The sequence below is a fragment of the Melospiza georgiana genome, chromosome 20 (genome assembly GCF_028018845.1).
Source record: "Melospiza georgiana isolate bMelGeo1 chromosome 20, bMelGeo1.pri, whole genome shotgun sequence".
Lineage (NCBI taxonomy): Eukaryota > Metazoa > Chordata > Aves > Passeriformes > Passerellidae > Melospiza > Melospiza georgiana.
In genome coordinates, this window is record NC_080449.1 from 8,019,944 (window position 1) to 8,040,230 (window position 20,287).

Consider the following 20,287-nt stretch of genomic DNA (forward strand, 5'->3'; position numbering starts at 1 on the left):
ATTCTTTAATGCTTGGTTCATTAGCACAGCTCATGTTTATTAACTGCAAATAAATCTCACTTAACATTGAGCTCCACTACCACTAATTAGCTGTCTTAAATAGCAACTCCTAGTGAATAATAAATAAAGAAGGATGGGTTACCGATTTCCTCTCCTGTTTCAGCTCCTGCACGTAGCGCGTTAACTCGGCAGTGATCAGAGAGGTCATGTTCTCTGAGATCACCTCATGCTGCCCAGCATAGTCATTCATCTCATTTAAAGTGGCTAGGAAGGCTCTAGTTGATGTGTACCTGCAAAGGACAGAAATGCATTTTTAGGCTCTTTATTTTCTGACAGACACACTGCAAAGGGAGCTGGGATCCTCCTTAAGCACTTAGCATTGCAGTGAATTAGCACAGATTCACTGAAGCAATTGCTCCAAAGGAAGCCTGTCCCACACACTGACAGTTCTCTGATAAGTCTATCTCAATTTAGACAGTTTGACACTGGCTCTTAAAATATCACCACTTTAGAGTGCCAGGTTCTTTATCAGCACAGCTCTGGGGCTTCAGTTTTCTAATCTCTACTCACCAAACATTTCTAGTTGTACTGTCTCAATTCCTACAGTTCAGTGCACAGAGTCATCAGTATATCCTACCTGGAAAAATCCTGTCTAAGCAAGCAAAATTTTGGCCAGCATAGCCTAGAAAAGAAAGTTTTTCATAGTGTAAATTTGATTTAAATCAGCTATAGTTTATAAAGTTTTCAAATAAATAGCGTTTACTAACCAGCTGTTCATTGTCAACCCATATTTTTTAGTACCTTCCATCACAAGGTTTATTTTTTCATATCAAATAATCTCCCATACAGCATTCCATGTATTATTGAAAGGAAGAAACATCTGTGCACACAAATTTTGAAGCAGCAGATTATGTCACTGGTATATTCAACCCAGTGCCAACAGAGCTTCATTTAAATACCCCAGCTGGCTGTGCTGGTCAGCTGGAAGCCAGCAGCAAGACACTACTACATACTAGAAAAACTATTGTTGTTGTTATTTTTTATTCTAATTCTAAAATAGTAGTGGCCTGTGCTGGTATCATCACCTAAAGGTGAAAAATCAAAGCAAAGATGGAGATATTTAGAGGAAATAGAATAGAGTGGTACAAGTAGGGATGAAAAAGACATCAGATGAAAATAAAAACAGGAGAAACTAAAAAGGGACTAAAAAAAACATTACAAGCAGAAACATTCACAGTCAAGATGTGAAATGAGAGAAATCCCAGTTGCAAAAATATCCCAAGATCTAAAAGGCACAGAACTAGAGACTGACAATGAGCTTGAAAAAGCTGATTTTCAGCCAGGTTGTCTCCAAGCAGCATCTGAGGCACCCAAAGGTCACATGGCAAATCCCCAGATATTGTTTTGAGACATGAAGTAACCACACTGAGGTGAACACTGTATTTATAAAGGGCAAAGGATGCTCAGGATCTTCTGTGCCACATCACATAGAATCATTCAACTCCAATATCCTTTTTCAAAGGATGTGGCCAAAACCCATTGTAGTAAACTCAAAATACCCATTTATGGTGGAGCTATCCAAAGGCAGATTTATTCCTAATCTTGGGTAGAGACCAGAACACCCACTGTGCTGGTAACATAATCTTCCTTGTGTAAATATCAATATCTCAGGAAACAATGGCATAAATAACTGATTCCCAAACAATGTTCCTAAAAATAAATTAAAAAGCAAGCAAAGAGCCTGTTATCTCTCTTACACAAGCCACTGGAGTAGCTGTGTAGAGCAGCTTGGGGCGCTGACCCAAAAAATCTGTATTAATATAATCATCCAATTGGAGCCATATCCAAACTCTTTTGAAACATGTCAAATTTCAAGGTCAGGGGTTTGAGGCTGCTGCTGGGCTCTCCAGAGGCAGAGCAGCCTCCTGGAGCACCAGGCTGAGGGTCAGCCCCTGCCATGCCTTCCTTCAGAGCTGCATTACAAAACCCTGATGTTGAGAAACTCCGGGGTCACAGTGCTCTAAGGGGAAAGGTTCTCACTCTGATTTAGAGCCTGGTGGGAAGCTCATCTTCTAGAAAATTCTCCTTAAAACATATCTTCATTCTCCTCAAGGGCAGGAGTGTCCTTAGGGACCTGTGGTGTCTCATCTCCTGGACCTTGTTGCTCTGCCTGTGAGCACAGCATCAATCCCCTGCCATGGGGACAGGTCTGAGCAGGGGAGTCACAACCAGACAGGTGAGGCTGTGCCCATCCTTCAACAGCAGCCAGCCCCAGGACACTGGGAGTACAACCCTGAGCCTCCACCCTGCTCTGCAGGAGTCACTGTGCTGTTAGAACATTACTCCTTTTGTAAGTTACTAATCTGTGTTGTCAGCCTGTTTGAGTCATTTAATACTTACACAGAGTGCTTGAGTTTCATGCTAAAATTAACAACTGCTTCTGCTCCTGCTGAAAGCAGATATGAATTTGGTTGTTCACTTCAGAGAAGCAGGATCAGTCTGGCTTGAAGGTTTTAAGGCACATTAAAAAAACAAATGAAACCAAAACCCCAACCCAGGCATCCAGAAACTGCAACATAAGGGAACTGAGTAGTTACAGGGCAAATCCACTCCTTAGTATCTACCCCCACAAGCCTGTTTGTGCATCTGTGATGTCTATATTCTTACACTTGACATTAAAACCTTGGGTTTACAAGCCAAATCCTAGGTGATGACCCAAACTTTGCCATTCCTCCATCAATGTGTGCTCACCCAGCAGGGAATGGTGAACATACCTGTATTCCTCCTCCTCTTTGGAGTTCTTCTTGGGTTGGTATTTCTTTGAAAGATTCCTAAAATTGAAAATATAGAGACATAAAATAAAATTTTAAAATATCCTTTGAAGCTTACTGATGGAGCTGCACACACATTCTGTGAGGCTGCAGTTTTTATCTGCAGTGAGCAGACACCTCTCCTGGAGCATGACTATAATCAGGCTTTGATTGTGCTGTACTAACACGCTAAGAATGGGCTGCACTCTGCTCCAGTCTCTAACTACAGCAAAGCAGCAGATTCTGAACCCAAGAAGTTGCTAAATTAAGGTCATGAAGCTGATACACCTGGGTTCTGGTTCTGCTGATGCACAGATCTCCTTCACCTGATTTAGAGGAGAGGTTCTTTTAGAGTAAAAGTCACCTCAGGTAAGGCAGATCTGAAGCAGCAGATGACACTCTTGGCCAGGCAGGTTTGCCTGCATTTAGCAGGATGATTAGAAGGCAAAAAAACCCTCTTCACAAAGCTGTGGGAAGCTGCACTGAGATAGCAAGAGGGGGTTCATTTTGTGATTATCAACTAATGCTGGGGGAAGTGTGACATTTGATTATCCTAATTAGCACAGATGATTGCATCTCATTATCCCCCAGCCAACTACTGATTTAATTTTAAAACACCAATATGCTCTTGGAGTGATTGTATCTTAAATAAGAAACCTGAAGCTTGCTGTGAGCACATCTGACATTGTATGCTTTTTATTGTCCCACAAGCCTCTCATCACCAGCAAATCCAGGGAATTTGGGAAGGTGTGCTGCCCACCTGGCCCTGAGTGCACCTTGCTGCTATCAGCACCAGGATGCACACTGCACTGCAGCACAGCACAGAGCTGAGCAGTTTTAAGGGCTTTTCAGTGCTCCTGTGTCCTGAACTGAGCCCCATGACTCTGTTCTGTCTGGCAGCCTCTCACCCTGCTGTGGAAGGGAAGCCATTTGGTTTAGTTTTACAAGGTTGTTTCAGTGATGAAGAGCAGCACACAGGGAGTATTGATGGAAGCACTGTCCGAAGGAGGACTGAGTTTTATCAACTTATCCATGCCAAACTCTTTGGAGAAATCCCAGAATGCAAGTTGTAATGAAACTGCTTTTTCAGAGGTGTAACCCATTCCCTGCTGATGCTGGTTTTACTGCTGACTTGGGGACAGCAGGGCCTCCCATCTCACATTTCTTATTCCTTTTGTTCTCCTTGAGGAATTAAGGAGCATCTGCCCCAACAGAGGAGTAGCCAGAACGCTGGCAGATTTGCACAGGCAAACATGTGTTCCTCAAAATTTAACTATCCTGACTGGAAGGGATCCAAATGAGTATCTCCCTCTCAGTCTGTGCCTTCTCTCCAAGAATATGCTCTGAAAAAATTAACTTCTCTAGTTCTGCGGCTTCTATCAAACACCAGAATGGGAAGGGTTCTGCAAACTGTTCTGCATGATGAAAATAAATTTTACAGCACCCTTTAGATGCCATGGGAATGCCTCCTTCCATGCACCAGCTTGAAGGGAAAATGAAAAACCACAAGAAAAAAAGCACAGAAGGCTACAGTAATAAGGCATTTTCACACAGTCAAAACTCCATCTCCCTGCACTGTCACGCTGCCCAATTAATTCTGACACACACAGCAACTGGCTTCCTGTGAATCTTTAAAGGTGCAGAAATGCTACAGAGCTGAGGGGGGAAAAAACCCACAGTCTGCTTTCACAGACAAAAACCACTTACCAAGGATTAGCATCTGGGTTAAACACTTCATTATCTTCTGTGCAATTTACACAACACACAAATTGAGTCTATTTATTGAAGTTCTCTAATTATTTTTTGCTGTTTTCTAAATCAGATGTAGGTTTAACCAGGTACACAAAATCCCCACAAGTGCCAGTGAATGCAGAAGTACTGCTGGAGCTCAGCATGTCCTGGTGCAGTGACAGTGACACCTTCAGTGCCAACAATGATTACAGAGGGAGCTAACTCATAATAAAACCATCTCTGGAAAGATTCTCTGCCACTCTGAGCACCTATCTCCACAAGTGTTTCTATTTGCTTTTCACTCTGCATCATTTTTTCTGCCTTTCCAGCTTGTTTCTCTGCTCCCATATTTGAACTTGGGTGACAAATGTGAGAGAAAGATGTCAGACATCAGGGGTTCTGATTCCCAGATTATCCTGACACCTGAAGCATTTTTTCCAACACATTTTCCTTGAGGCCATCTATCCATCACCACATTAGGCAAGGGTTTTGACACCCTTTGTGATGCTCTGAGTGCATGTGCTGTAAGGGAGTGACAAGGACACAGCACCTCAGCACTGGGAGCACAGCATCCAGCACATCAGGGTCCCATGGAAGTTAAAACACCTAAAATAAGATTCTACCATAGTTCCTACATTCCAGCCTAGCTTAATGATTAAATAGATACAATGTGAAACAAAGAAAATAACCCAAGTCAGATCTGGACTCCCAAGCCAGGCTAATTGTAAATGGTATGTAAGCCTAACCTAAAATATTAAATACACATCTGCAGAATTATAAAGAAGAAGAAATGTTTTTAAATAGAAGAAAATTTAACTTCAATAGATGACCAGGCTGAGATGTAGATAGTTAGAGAGGAGAAATAGCTAGTTAGGTAACCAAAGGATGGAACAGAAAATACAAGTTGTGCAGAAGGAAATAAATTTCAGCAGCTTTACTTACACTACAAACAAAACTGAGTTACATCCACAGGAGTACCTGGAGTTAACCTGTCTCTTTTTAATAACATTTTCTGCATGTTATGACATGCAGTGATGTGATGCAGCCCTTTTACACCAAATTGATGTGGTACAAAAAAGGTTTGCACCAGGCTTAAGGACACTTATTAAATAAAAGCAGATGCATGATTTATTTCTCTTTTTTAATGTCCAGCACTGCTTTACCTCAACACTTGACAAGTCTACATTTTTTGTTTTTTTCTTTTGTACTTTTAACTTCTTAGATGTCTGCAAGCAACCTTTGTTTAAGAGCTCCTTGGGGACAGACGTAGTTGTCCTCAAACCATAAAAATACAGAGAGGCAGGAAAAAAATAGACCATGTTTTTTGGGAAGTCTAGAGCAGAATAAGAAATAAAGCTCAGCAATTCATAGTTCCTACATGGTCACAAGTAAAACAATATTTCACTTTCATTTATATGTTGTTTGGGTGTTTATGTGATTAATTAAGCTCTTTATACCTGGAATTTGTCATCCTGAATACCCCAGTGAATCTAGTGCAGGATTGTTCCTAGGACAGGCCAGCTCACCCAGATACTCTGCTGGGCTTTCCCAGCCCAGTCACACTCTCTTTGTTCCAGCTCATTTTGCCTCTGTAATTCACCCTCTGCTCCTCTCCATAGGATGTGAGCAATTTGTTCCTGCACGAGTCATTTTCTATTTCCTGCTTGTCTGAGGCAGAAACCCTGGGGAAGCCTCCTGGCATTCCCCTGGGAGAGCACACAACCATCAGGGCAGGGATTTATCTACAACCAGCTCCTCATGAATCACAGGCCACTGTGCATCTCCAGCCCACTCAAACACAAGCAAATTCTGGGTGATTTTTTTTTTTTAATTGATACTATGTTAAATACACAGATCAACTGAAACCTCAGATCCCATCTCTTTAAAAGCCAGTAATAATGGAAAGAGTTCTCAAGATTTATTATCACCATGCAAATAAAAGGTGAGTTTACTGGGGGAATTAGGAATAATTATTCCTGCTCTCCCCCTCCCAGTTAACACCAGCACCTCCAGTTTAGCACTGGGCACAAGTGGCTGCCAATAATGTTGTTCAGCAGGACCTCCTGAGTGCTTTATTCCTTTCTCACTCCTGATCAATTCTCAGTTTTTTCTACCTCACTGGGAAAAGCAAGGTGATATCCACTCCTGTGGGAGGGTTCTTAGCACCTCTTCCCCAGGATCTGACCTCAAGGAAGATTTTTTCTGTGTCTGGTTCACACATTCTCATCTCTGACTACAATCAAACCAGACATGGACATGTAGAAAGTACCCAGCAGCAATTATTTGAGATTAATTCACAAAAATCTCAGCTCTGAGAGACAGAGATCAGGAGACACCTCAAAAGATCATAAAACTATAATTCAAATCTCAGGCTGTAACCTTCTTAACTACATAGAAAAAATTACCAAGGGCTGGGCCTGACTTTCTGACCTGTAATTCCTCCCCATGCACATTCAAAAAAAAAAGGCCTGTTTTAGTAAAAGGAAACCTAAACTTCTCCTAACAAATGATCATTATTTCATTGAATTCTCAAACCCTTCAGCATTTTTGCACAGCAGCCCCAATTTCATGGAAAACATGACAGTGCTGTGCTCAGAGCCTGAGCCATTAATCATGCACAAACTGTGAGTAAGCCCTAGTGTGCTGCTCAGCCACCTCAATACCCTCTCTTTTTGCAAAACATATGATTACTAGCAGATATAATACAACAGGATCTTAAATTAACTTTTACTTTCCAACCTCTAAATTAAAGCTATTTTCTAAAACCATTATTATAAACAAAATCACCACTGACACAGCAAACTTAGAGTTGATTACAGGCTCTGAAGAGATGCAACTCAAAGTCCAGAATTTTACATATCAACTTACCTAAGCTGCTTTGCATAGCTGAGTTCAATCTCTGTTCTCTCTTTTACAAACTTGATGTACTTTTCCAGAACATCAATACCCCACTGAGTGTGTTTTTCTAAGTTGTCAAACTGGTCCTGCAATGAATAAAAAAAAAAAATAGTTTAGTCTCATTGAACACAGAGACAACTTAAAATTAATTTGCAAAGGGAGTATCACCACACAGAAAGAGTTGTTAATATTTTCCATTACCACTTAGATACTTTTATAGTGAGACAGGTTTTTAACAACAGAAATCTGTATTTTACCACGAGCCCAATTCAGCAACACTCTTCATTACTCATTTCTGAATCAGTTTCATTCCAGAAATACTAGCAATTCTATTAAATACCCTCTTCTAATAGAAATACTTAAATGTAGGATAAGAAATAGATACTTATGACAGTATTTTGTTTTACTTGGAAGGACTAATAGAAGTTCATGAATTTGGGATCTACTCCTAATTGGTAATTCTGATTTTCATATGAAAATAGCAGATTTAAACTCCAGCTTTGCCAGTGCTATGAATTTAAAATGTTATGCAGAACAGTTAATCTTTTTACAGAGCAGACCTCAATTCCTTTGTAGACTGTTTGCTCTAAAACAGACAACACAATGCCCCCCAAAATGACATAAACTACGTTTTCTGAAAGTTTTCTTGTCCACCTCCATTTAGATACAGATACTGCTTTGTTCTTCAAATATTGTTGCCCTCAAAAACAGTCACACATGTTTTCAATGAAATCAAGAACATTCCACAAGTCAGTCTGGGATTTGCAAATGCCAAGAGAAATTAAGCAACTCTAAATCCAAATTAATTATCCAAGCCAGTTTATTGCTATCTGCAGATTTCAATTTTAATCACCTTATTTTTCAAAATTTGGTTATTTCAACAGCACTCAAATTCCACACAGCTTTGCAGAAATTATTGTTTCTACAATACTTGAAATATAATTTTTAAACTGTAATACATTGAATACTTATTCTGACAGACATACACTGGAAAATAAACAAGGGCTTTAATATCAGCCTAATTTATTTGGCATCAGGTTCCATTATGGTTTATAAGGACAATAGAGAGTAAGTTTGTACAATCTACAAATTAGATTGACCATGTTTTCCAAAAAACAACCCACAGCACTAGATTTGGGTGGGATGCTAAGCTGCCACTACCAAAGGTTCTGACATAAGTGATGCTTCTCTAAATCAAAATATTTGGCACTGTGGCTCAGTGTGCAGAGTTATCACTGAGATACAAAAGCCAGACAAGCCCACTCCATTTAGACACAGAGCAGAAAAATCACTGAAAGCTACAACAAAGCCTGGTTTGTGAATATGTTGCTTTTATCAAACACCACTTTCTGCTCTGTAGCACATCAGGCTGTGACAGAGTTACACTGGTGGCAGGAGGGACTCTGCCAACCTTGAACAGTCATGGACACAGGAGCTGATAAAGAAAATAAACCTGCTAATAAAGCTGCTTAACTGTAGTATGAAGGGGAGAAACAGGAACCATGTTAAGAAGACAAAATCTGCAAAACACCATGAAGAAGGGAGTTAAAACAGCAGGTAAAACTCATGGAATGGGACACACAGGGCTTGTGCATTGTGTGCTTGCTCTGCTTTAGCATCAGGCACTATTTCAAACCAAGTCAGCCAAACCAGACTAGGTTTCAATTTAAGTTATGTCAGTTTTAGTCAATTAAAGAGGCACTGGAGGCAGAACATCAAAAGTAATAGTACCAAGTTACAAAAACAGTAAAGAACCTTAAGTGCTCCAGGACTGTGTTCCAAAGAAACTACAAGACAGTGTTTAAGAGCAACTGGAGTAAAAAAAAAAAAAAAAAAAAAAAAAAAAAAAAAAAAAAAAAAAAAAAAAAAAAAAAAAAATCAAACTACACAAAATAAAATCCTTACTTCCAGCCATATAAATCACCCTTGAACCAGTGCAGCATCAGTCACTCAGCAAGAGGATGTGTGCATTCTGCAGAAAGGGAATACACAGACTGAAAATGTACATGTTTGCCTATATACAAATCTCAATTTCAGGCAGTTTCAGAGCTGGAGAGAAGGCAAAGTCAGGATAACAATGATCCTCCTCCTGCCAGGGGGCTCAGCTCAGCCTGGAGTCTGATGCCAGCACAGAGAAGCACCTCCTGCTCTGCTTCAAATATACAGCCACTCCACCTCTGGGATTATGCAGGAATCAGGAGAGTAATGCAAACATGGCCTTTTTAAGGTTTCTGATAAAGAGGTCCTCTAGCTCTCCCACACCCTACTCTTCCACAATTTACATTATTTAACATAAACACATGCATATAAAATAAATACCCCATGGGGAAGTCCATTAGTCACAAGTTTACATGGATTCACACACTCCTGATTTAGAGAAGGGAAATCTCAGGCAGGGAAATTCACCCTGTAATCCCTGTAAGCAAATTTAACCACCTTTCTTGGTACAAATCTGATCTGATAAACTAACTTATTATCCTATTGTGACCCCATCCAAAGAGGAAAGGTCAAGGTTTCCCAGAGGAATGAATGCCTTTCAAGGAGATCCTGCCCTTCAAGGTAATCCAGATTTCAAGACAGAGCTTCACCCTGAAAAGGGAACCCTGGTGGTGGCTTGCCCAAAACTCCCACCCTGCATCAATTCTCAGAGCATCATCTAGATCAGAGTTGGAATAAAACCCAGCAATGGGCTGGCATCCCACAGAGGGACCTGCTGGACTGCTCCTAAGGCCTCACTAGGCCAAGCTGGAAATAAATAATATTGGAAATAAAACTCCCTGAGGAGCGGTGTAAGAGGAGCACACGGTGGTGCAGCTGTCAGACAGATCAGCCAGGGGAAGATGCTGAATTTCTATTTATAAAGTGAGATGAGGCACTTGCCCTGTGCCAAGCTCCAGGCAGAACCCCCTCAAAAGTAAAGCACTGACCTCTACTATCAAGAGTGAGACAAGGGGAAGTTTAACTCCGCAAATTTGCTAAAGAGAAGAGTTTCTGTTCTTTTCTGGGCATGGAACAGTGCTGGCCCAAGTGCCATTTCACTCAGCAGCCAACGCCCCACAGCACCGTGTTACACTGGGGTCATGCATTCCATTGTCCCTTCCCTTTGCTCAGTGCCTTGAGGATGAAAGAAAGTCAGTAAAATTGGCAACACCATCACTGGCTGAGCATGGGGTTGCAAAGGAAGGGCAGTGCAGCCAGAGGGACACCACACAGATTGTTCTCCTTGCTCCCTGCATCTGGAAGGACACTGAAGGTAGGCAAAGGCTCTGAGTTAATGAATCAAGGGATGATAGGGAACAAAAAATGTGTCCAGCATACCCTTCAATTCATGGAATCCCAAAGTCCAGGGATACATGTAAATAATGCAAAATAGGAACTTCTGAAGAAGAGATTTTTGAGAGCAGTTAACAACATCATGCCTTCAAATAATCAATATTGAAAACACTTTTTGGAAATTGATTTACTTTTCTTAAAGTTCATTACAAAAATGCATTATCAATAGGGAACTAGAGTTAAAAACCTCCATCAATTATTCTGGAGTCTAATGAGAACAACACATGATTTCAGCACAAAGTGCACCAGCCCTGGCAGAGATGGTTTAGCAGGTGAGCTGTGCCACTCTGCAGGGTCAGTCACCAGCTGCAGGAGGGCTCAGGTGCCCCAGGAGCTGCTGTTTCAGCTCTCAGTTTCAATACACAGACTCTCCTCTGTTCATTTTTGCAGCATCCTCACCCTTCCCGTCAGGGAGAACATTAGGAAACAATAAACTCCACAGGGCTTTAGCATTCAAGAAAACAAGGCAAGAAATATGATGCAATGTTCAGTAAGAATGCTCCCACATGGCCACAGTGAGGGAGAAACAAAAGGTCACACCACACCTGTTTTCTCAGAAAAAGAAGCACCAAAACATTTTCTGGAAGAATTCACTGCTTTCCTCTGCCTCAGAGACTGGTTCACACCTAAGAACATTTTCTGAGCAGAAATCCTGCACTGACAGTCAGTTGTCTGTCACAGTAGGCTCCCACCACAGCCTTCGTGTTACTATGTCCTTCCAACCTGCCAAATCTCACATTCTCCCAGTTTCAAGTGCCTGTGCTTATTGTGGTATCAGCTTACTAAAAAAAGAATAGACTTCTAATTGCCCATCACAATATGCATGTAATTAAACATCTTGTGGAACTGTAACTTACCCCCTTCATCAGATTCCGCCTGCTTCCCAAAGCCAGCAACATGTGCCACTAAAAACTTCCCCAGGTGATGGAGGAGCTGGAACAGAGGAGCTGATCCACCTGACTCAGGTGGGAAAGCAGAGCTCCTGATGCTTTAAAAAAACTGTTCAGAGCTTAACATATTCTTGAGCATGCCCACAAAAACTGAAGCTCAAAGAGGGAAGTAGAACTTCAGTTATTAACTTGAACAGGAATTTGACATCCAAGTACCCAGAATCCTTTGACTATTTTAACCCCAAGGCAAAGTGTGTTTTCTAAATTCATTTTCTAACTTCATTTCTGTTCCCATTAATTCTCTCCTTGTGCTTTTACCACTGCCCAGATAACCTCCCATGCATGCATTCTTTCTGAAATTCAGTTGCATGCTTGTTACCCTGACAATGCTTAAAATGGAAATAGTGCTGCCCATTCGCTTTGCTTCATTTGAATGGTTACTTTAGGCTGTCAAATCCCCTTCACTTCTCAACTGCCCTCCTGAAGTCACATTCCCCAGCTATGTGAAGTATTTTGGGAAGAGGAAAGTTGACCATTAAGGGAAAAAAAAAAAGGCAAAAGAAAAACCTTCTTCCTATTTCTTGGCCATATAACATGGAGTACAACCAATTATTGAGCAATAAAGTGTTGTTCATGAGGTCTTTGAAGATCAGCTCAGTGAGATATTCCTTCCTCTTTCTAGAGGGTTTCCATCTATTGCAAAATAGTTCAACACATGGCATTCAGATTCAAGGATGGACCTTCACTCCACCAAGGGGCTTCTCCAGCCTTAACACTGAAATAAAGGGGAAGGCTTCACTTTTCTCTTGAGCTGCAGCCAGACAGACTCACCCTGCCCAGCTCCAACACACAGCCAGGCCAGAAGGACTGGGGTCTCTACTCGGTTTCAAGTGTGAACAAAACATCAGATTCTAGGAGAACTTACCAATTAATTCTGCAATTTAAATCTTCCTGTCAAACCTGCCCAGAGTAGATGAGCTGGCAGCATTTCCTGTACCAGTATCAGGCTAAACTGTCACTGTCACCCTTTCTGCTGCTGTCAGGGGTGACAGTGCAGAACTGTGAAATTAAGAATGCTAACATGGAGACAAATAATGAAGAAAGACTATGATGAAAAGTCAGATGCTAATAGCAAATGAAAGGCCTTTATTTTAGCATATGCCTCCTGTAATTCTCATGCAGCAATGCAATAAAAGACTCAGGATTCTTGAATATTCAGAATATTTAAAGACTTTCTACTATCTCATTCCCCAGTGAGTTTGATTCTGTTTCCTCACAAGATTATTTGTTTACTTTCATTAATAACAAAAATAGTAATAGGGGAATTAATAGTTAATTTTTACCTCTGATCATACCTTCTCCTCCCATATCTTTTTTTTTAACACTCTCATTCACTTTCATAGGCAAAAAGGAATTAAAGTGAAGATCAAGAATACATTACAGTGTTCAATTTCTAAATTACTTTTTTAGATTCCATGGTTTAACAACTTCAAATTATAAAAATAATTAACAAGAGGATGAGCCCTTCACAGGCTCGGCTGAGTCCCATATGGCACTCCAGTGCTGGCAGAATGCAGGGGAATTCAGATCACAGATCCTCAGAGACCTACAATAAAGCTATATGCAAATGTTAACAGTCTCCAGGCAAATTAATAATGAAAGAAAATGCATAAAATACAGGCTACCACTGCAAGAGCCTTCCAGAAAACAGAGATGAGTAGAAAATACCAAAGCAATTCAGCATCTGTTGACTCAGCCACTACTGATGAGAATCAACTTCCCACACAAAACTTGTCAGCAAGTCAGTGAAACCCTCAGTTAATGACACTAAACAAATATCCTGATTATATATGGAACACAGGACACCAACCTTTCCCTTCCTGCAGCAGAGACAGGGAACAGTCACAGCACTGTGGAGCAGAGAGGGATGGGGCAGGGACACCATCTCTGCCAGGCTCACACTCACACGGTGCTGAGGCTTCACTGGTTCCTTTCTGAGCCTTCCATTCCCCCACACATCCGGTTCTTGCTAACAAAGCTATTTATGAGCATGTGCATTTGTCATGCAGATCACCTCTTCAGCCACACATGCCTAATTTCATTTTATCCTTCAAGTATTAAATAAATTCCTCCCAACCTTTTCACCAGGAGTTCTGCTTGAGCTGAATAATAAATAGACCAGAGAAAAAAAGCCATCTTACTTGCCCATCTCCATCTTCCCTTCATTGCCACCCCCTAAACACATTTTTCCATAAAGCCTTTAAGGTTAACCATGCTATCACTTCCATTCACCTGGTAACTTTATCTAGCTAGGAGAACACAAAAAGAAACGTAAGATTCTTTGCTGCATCATTAGGAAACTGAATGTATTTCAAACCTGTGTGAAGGGGAATTGACAGAAAGCAAGAGTGGAAACAAACTATGTTTTATGTTGAAATACATTTTATGTTGCTAGATAAACTCACCTCTACTGTCTTGCCTGTTTCAATAGATATTATGAATAAAGCAGTTTCTGGGCCATATTTCAGTCTTGCAATGCTTAGCCTCCTTCAGCATTTTGCTGAAGCTGGAAAGCAAAATAAGTTCTAATACTTATGGCAAGTTTAATTTGGGTAGAAAATAACACTGTCCCAGTATAATAGCAAGGCCCTTTGCGCAGCCTTGTAATTGCTTCTGAGACCAACCACACTCATCCCCACCCCAAAAACCACCTTCCACAAACTCAAGAGTGACCCCTCCTGCTAATTAATCCAGGGAGCTGTCCCACAGGCAGGTTTTGGCCATACCTTAACCCTACCTGGATAAAAACCTGACTTAATTCAAATAAGAAACACTTCTGAGAAAAACCATGAGCAGCTGGCACAAAGACCAGCACCTGGAGAGCACCATGAATATTCCAGCTGCTCTGAGGCATGGCCAGTCCTGGGAGCACAACCAGATCATCAGGGCTGACAGGGAACCAGTTTGATTGCAACATCTCCCTAAAAGATCCACCTACAGCAGAGCTGCACAGGAACATCCCCACTAATGAAAGGGGTGAGCTTGGTGCTGGTGAAGGTTCAGCCTGCCTGTAGAGAAGGTGCCCAACACACAGCACTGGGTCACAGAGCCCACGGTGAAAGCAGCAAAGCTAGCACCAAGCTCCCCAAGCAGGGCTGGGAGGGAGAGCAGCTCTGTGAGCAGCAGCAGGTCAGCAAGAGGCCAGCTCTGCCTGCTGGAGAGGTCACTGGGAGTACAGCCATGGTGACCCACTTTAACAAACACCTCTTATGGAAGCCCTGCAAAACCCAGCACGTGGCTCACGGGGAGAAGCTCCCGGGGTGAGTACAACCAGTGTCATCCACTGCCAAGGCATTCACACACAGACACACACTCTCAGTGTCTCCTTCTCTCTGCTGACAGCTTCAACTGTGAAGTGAAACTGCTCCTTTTGCAGCAGCCAGAAGGTTCTGAGTCACAGACCACAGAAGCAGTGGAGCTCCAGGAGCAGGTGATCCTACAAGAAACCTCCTGGTCTTGCCCCCAAGGGCTGCTCTTACCCCTTCTTACTCTGCCCCAAACCCTCCATCATCCTCCCCATCCTGGGGCCAAAGCAAGCCTCCTCCTCCTCCCCCTACGCCTTGGTATCCTGTAGAGGATGTGGTAAAGCAGAACTTGCAGTTCCTCCATAGCAACGGGGCAAGTAACCGTGCTAACACAGCAGGCAGGAAGGAAGGTGAGAGGGGATCCACCATCTGAGAGAGGATGTGGTTGCTGCTGCTGCAGCAGCTCAAAGATGCTGCAAGAGGTAAGATAACAGGAGTGATTAATTCTGGGGAGGGAGAAGGCAGGGGATGTGATCAGTTCAGCTGCAGCAGGACAGAGCTGATGAGCAACAGGTGATGAAAAGAAACAGCAACTGAGCCAAATAGTGGATAGTGAGGGACAAATAAGAGTACCCTTCATTTTCTTGGAACAAAGGAGTTTTTGATGATAAATTATGTAGGTTACATGTCCCAGACTGCTTGGACAGATGTACATCCATCATGGAGCAGTAGGTGCTATTTTGGTTTTATTCAAACAGGTACCTGAAAAGGCCATACTGAGGCATCACTTGCTGTTATCAGTGGGAGATCCTTCTAAAGATAATGTCACATCTCTTGAAAAAGGAAATGTGCTTCTTAGAGGTGTCACAGTTTCATGCTCTTGTGCTCTTGAAAATGAATTTTATAGCTCTCTTTGAATAAGGCAAAGCTCAAAAAAAACCCATTTCAATGTCCAAGGACACTTTTCATAGATGGCCATGATGCAGCAGCAATTCATTTCCTTCAAATAAATTTATACACTTTGAGGTTTGAGGCACTGCATGACTTTGCCACAATGAGAACCATCTGTCACGAGCCACCCATTCAGAAAGGAACACTTCTCAAACCTACAATTCTGCTTATAAAACACACTCAAGAAACCCCAGAACAAGACACAGTTTTGTTTCAAAATACATTATAATGTGCAAATTACAACCCAGGATGTAAGAAAGCTCTTAAAGAGCAAGATAATAAGAGAGAAACTTCAACTAGTGCCAGATGTTAGGTTGGACAATTTTTATTGAAGGACTGAGTGCATTTCAACCTTTTCATGCACTTGTTCAGTTATTTAAATTGGAGACAAACATGCACATGCTACTTCTTTTGGTGATTCTAATGCAATTCAACTGATTTAAGTGAACTTATTTGTTCAATTCAACTGATTTAAGTGAACTTATTTGTACTAGGTATGAGGATAAACAGCAAAATCCAGACTCATTAGCTAAGCAAAGGCTCATAACTGCTAAAATCTAGTGGGACCACAGAGATGATGCATCTCTACCATTAGAATTAATTAAACCCACAAATCTCATTAAAGAAAAAAAAAAAGAAGAAACTAAAAACAAGGAAACAAAACAAAGCAATGCTAGCCTCCTCCTTCTGCTCATCCTGGGGGAACAGGAATGGGATAAAGATTTGGTTTTTGCTGACAGAATCCAGAGCTGCAGCCTGAAAGCTGCAAGGACCCACAGGGATTCGCTGTTCCGTGCATTATAAACAAGAGCTTTGAAAATGAGCAGATCCTCCTGGTTTGTGGGGCTCTGCTGCTAGGAGGGGATAAATCATGAGCTGCAGCAGAGCTCCAGATCCGAGCTGCCTCCCCCAGGAGTTGCAGCATGGTAACAATGCTAAATATACTGCTGCTGTTGTTCCAGGAAGGGTTTGCAGTTGACAAATGTTGCAACTTTTCACTGTTCCCCAGCACCATCCCACTTCCCCCATTTAATACACACCCATTCGTTTCTTTTGGAATTATTTGAACAAATGCAATTTTAGAACTAATTCCCAGTAAATCTTTTGCTGTCTGGCCACATCTTGGATTAACTGTTGACTGATTTTCATCCTCTTTTTTTTTTTTTCTCCCGGTCTGTGAAGCTCTCCCTTAATAATACCAGCTGTTAAAACAAAGATCAACAAGAGCTCTTGCCCACGGTTTCCCCTTTGGGCAGCTGTGTATGATTATTAAAAATGAGCCATAGAGTGTTCCTGCTTATTGCATGGTGTGGGTAACTACAATAGAAAGCCAAACAGGCCTGCTGATCCATTTAAAAGAACACACACAAAAAAGACAATTCTGCCCTCTTACCCAAAACCATACTGCATCACAGCAGCAGAATCTTATCCACAAGAACAATACTTCAAACTGTAGCAGTTTGTGGGAATGTTTTTTTTGTAAATTAGCTTTTTGCCCAACTTCACCACAAACCAATGCCATACTGGTTTCATCATGTAGGATACCCAAGTTTTTTTATGCATCCTCAAAGTCAAAATTTATTAATTAGTATCAAACCTTTTTGAATATGATTCAGCTCTGAGCACACAGTTGGAGTTTAGGAAAGGGATTTGGGGGGATTAATTTGATTTTTTTTTTATATCACCAATTAAAAACAATCAGTGACATTGTTACACCTTGCAAATAAGAGTCCTTGTTCTCCCTCTATCAAAATTAGCCCCAAAGATAACAGTTAAAAAAACCAGCAAAGGTCTTGTCAGGTATGCCTGGTATTCTCAACAGCAAAACTTCTAATCTCCACTAAATAAATCCCCTGTGGGTGTAGAACTGAGCACGTGAGCAAAGCTCTTTCCTGCACAGGTTAATGCAAAGATGTATTTATTCACTAAACACAACAGCCTTCACTCCTTGCCACCTCCTCCCCTGGCTGTGAAGCCAGAACTGACCAAACCCCAGTGCAGGCACCGTGTCCTTCCAGGATGTTTATGCAGACACTCATAAAAGAAAAATGCTGTAAAAATCACTAATTCTGCTTAGCTTGAGGCTGAGTCCCAGAATCACTGGAGCAATGGCAATAACCAGGGTTAAAAAAATAACCTCTCCCACTTCATGGTGTTCCAAACCATTCCCTAAAGTTCAAAAGAAAAGTGAAGATGTGAACTGACTGTTCCCTCCTCTCATTTCCAAATTAAATGGAACAAACTACTGAAAAACTTCTTTGTAGATGGGGTTCAGAAAGCATTTAATACCTTAAATACCATGACATGACAAATACAATCCTAGATTTTTCAAGAACCACTTCACACTCAAGACCAAATAAGATTACTGCTGTGCCTGAAGTATTTCTATCTGCCATTGCATTCCATTTTTAACCCAGAAATTAGATTAGGTGCTTCCACTTTGATCCAAGAAATAGTGAAGTTTCCAGAACAGGAAGATTATCAGAGATATATGCAACTCAGACATCTAATGCAATGGATAGAACAACAATGTCAGAGTGTATAACATTTAAAATGTCTGCAAACAACAAAGTTGGTCACTACAAAATATGCTAACAAATATATTCTGTTCAAAGTGCACTTCATAATTCAGAATAATCTATTCATACACTCCACTCTGTGGAATGGAGTCAAGCTACACTGGCAAAAAATGGATAAATTCTGGAACTAGGCCAGAAATATAAGCAAAGAGCCAAAAGAAAGCTGTAGAGATTCTGTGCCTTAAATACATCTATTGGGGTTTCTCACACAGTTTTATTACAATAAAACCTGGCCCTTCATGTAGCTGTTAAAATGGCAACCAAGACAGACCTCTAACATCCTGTCACACATTTTTCTTTTACCCAATACCTTTCTCCTCTCAGTTTTTCACTGATAAACATTCAGGTAAGAGCTTAACCCCAGCTGCATCTGCACTCTGCAATGTCCTAGAGTCAGGCCATTTATCTCAATTTTGACAAAAACATTGTTTCAGTCTGATCCCAGCTGCATAAAATATTCAGACTTTATGTTGATCCTTGCCATGCTACTCCTCCTCTACAAAAGACAACAGCACCTGTACAGCCACAGAATTACCAAGCTAAAATATGGTCAGACCAAAACTAATGTGGCAACTCTACCACTGACACATCTTGCTAAGATCAGAAACATCCACCTGTGCATCAAAGCATGAATTGCTATTAATAATAATTCTTCAATTACTTCAGTCTCTTATCCTTTGGAGGAAGACAGCATATCTTCCTATTCTCACATGCTCACTTCTGTGACATTTCTATGAAGTTTATCCTCAGGTAACAGCTCCCATTAACTGCAGCGTGAGTTTGTGTTACATCAAAGTTTAAATCTGAGGAAAAGTAATCGCATTTCCCTTAACCAAATAATCACTGCACAAAGCCTCTCAAAGTCCACTGGGTCTCCCCCTTCTCCCAACAGAAGTTGCTCTCAGTTCTAAGACTGCAGCAAAACGAAATGAATGCATCAAAGTAGGTGGAATAAGAAGGGAGAAACATTGTGCAAAATGCTGACCCACCAGAAGCATACAAAGCATTTGTTCAGTGGTGACAATGAATAATTTAATCTGAGGCAAATTACCAAACAAACATCAATTAAATTACATGCTAGACTACAAGAGAAAGTTCTCCCACACACATTTCAGGTTTGCAGAGTCAATAGAGCAGCACAATGCAGCCAGGATTGTGACAGAGTCATTCTGGCTGCTCACTCAGGGATGCTTGACATTCTCCACAGTACATATGACAATTGCAAGAATCTAAAGAGAAAGAGGTAAATTTAACTCCATCACACTAAATAAACATTCGCACAAGAATAAAGAGACCACGTGTCACCCAGCCTTGTAAAATGCAAGAAATCAAGAGTTCCCTGCCCCATAAATGACACTGATGAAATGTGCAGAACCAGAGTTGTGCAGAACCAGAGTTCACAGCACAATTGTCTCTATCACCCATCCATTTTCAGCACCTGAGCAGAGAGCATTCAAAGCAAGCTGCAGCAGCAGCAAAGATTCCCCTGTCTAACAGCAGCCTCGTTGTGCTGAGTGCTGCCTTCACCCCAAGAGCTCCAGAGCTGGGCCCAGCTCTCAGAAATCAGAGCCCCGTGGGGAGCCACAGCACGGTGTGGTTTGCTGCCTGTGCCACAGGGATGCTGCAGCACAGCCACACTCCCAGCCCCAGCACACAAAGCTCAAGTTCACTCTGCTGACCATGCTGTGCCAGCCAAGACAACCTGAAATTACAGTTTCTAGAAAGTAGGGCAGCTACACACTGTCCAAACCTTTTGGTCTGGCTCCCTGCACAGCCTCCGGCCTCTCAAC

At 41.5% G+C, this 20,287-nt stretch overlaps 1 protein-coding gene across 19 annotated transcripts in view; it reads right to left on the reverse strand.

Annotated features, from left to right (window-relative positions):
- The window catches only part of FNBP1 (formin binding protein 1), a 92,765-nt gene that overhangs the window by 56,106 nt on the left and 16,372 nt on the right, over positions 1-20,287 (reverse strand). For all 19 annotated transcript variants that reach the window (XM_058038420.1, XM_058038435.1, XM_058038434.1 and 16 more), the window contains exons 2-4: positions 7,410-7,525; positions 2,775-2,831; positions 143-290 (exon numbers count right to left, since the gene is read on the reverse strand). In XM_058038420.1, coding sequence (XP_057894403.1) covers positions 143-290; positions 2,775-2,831; positions 7,410-7,525 — 321 coding nt within the window. The remainder of the gene's footprint in view (positions 1-142; positions 291-2,774; positions 2,832-7,409; positions 7,526-20,287) is intronic.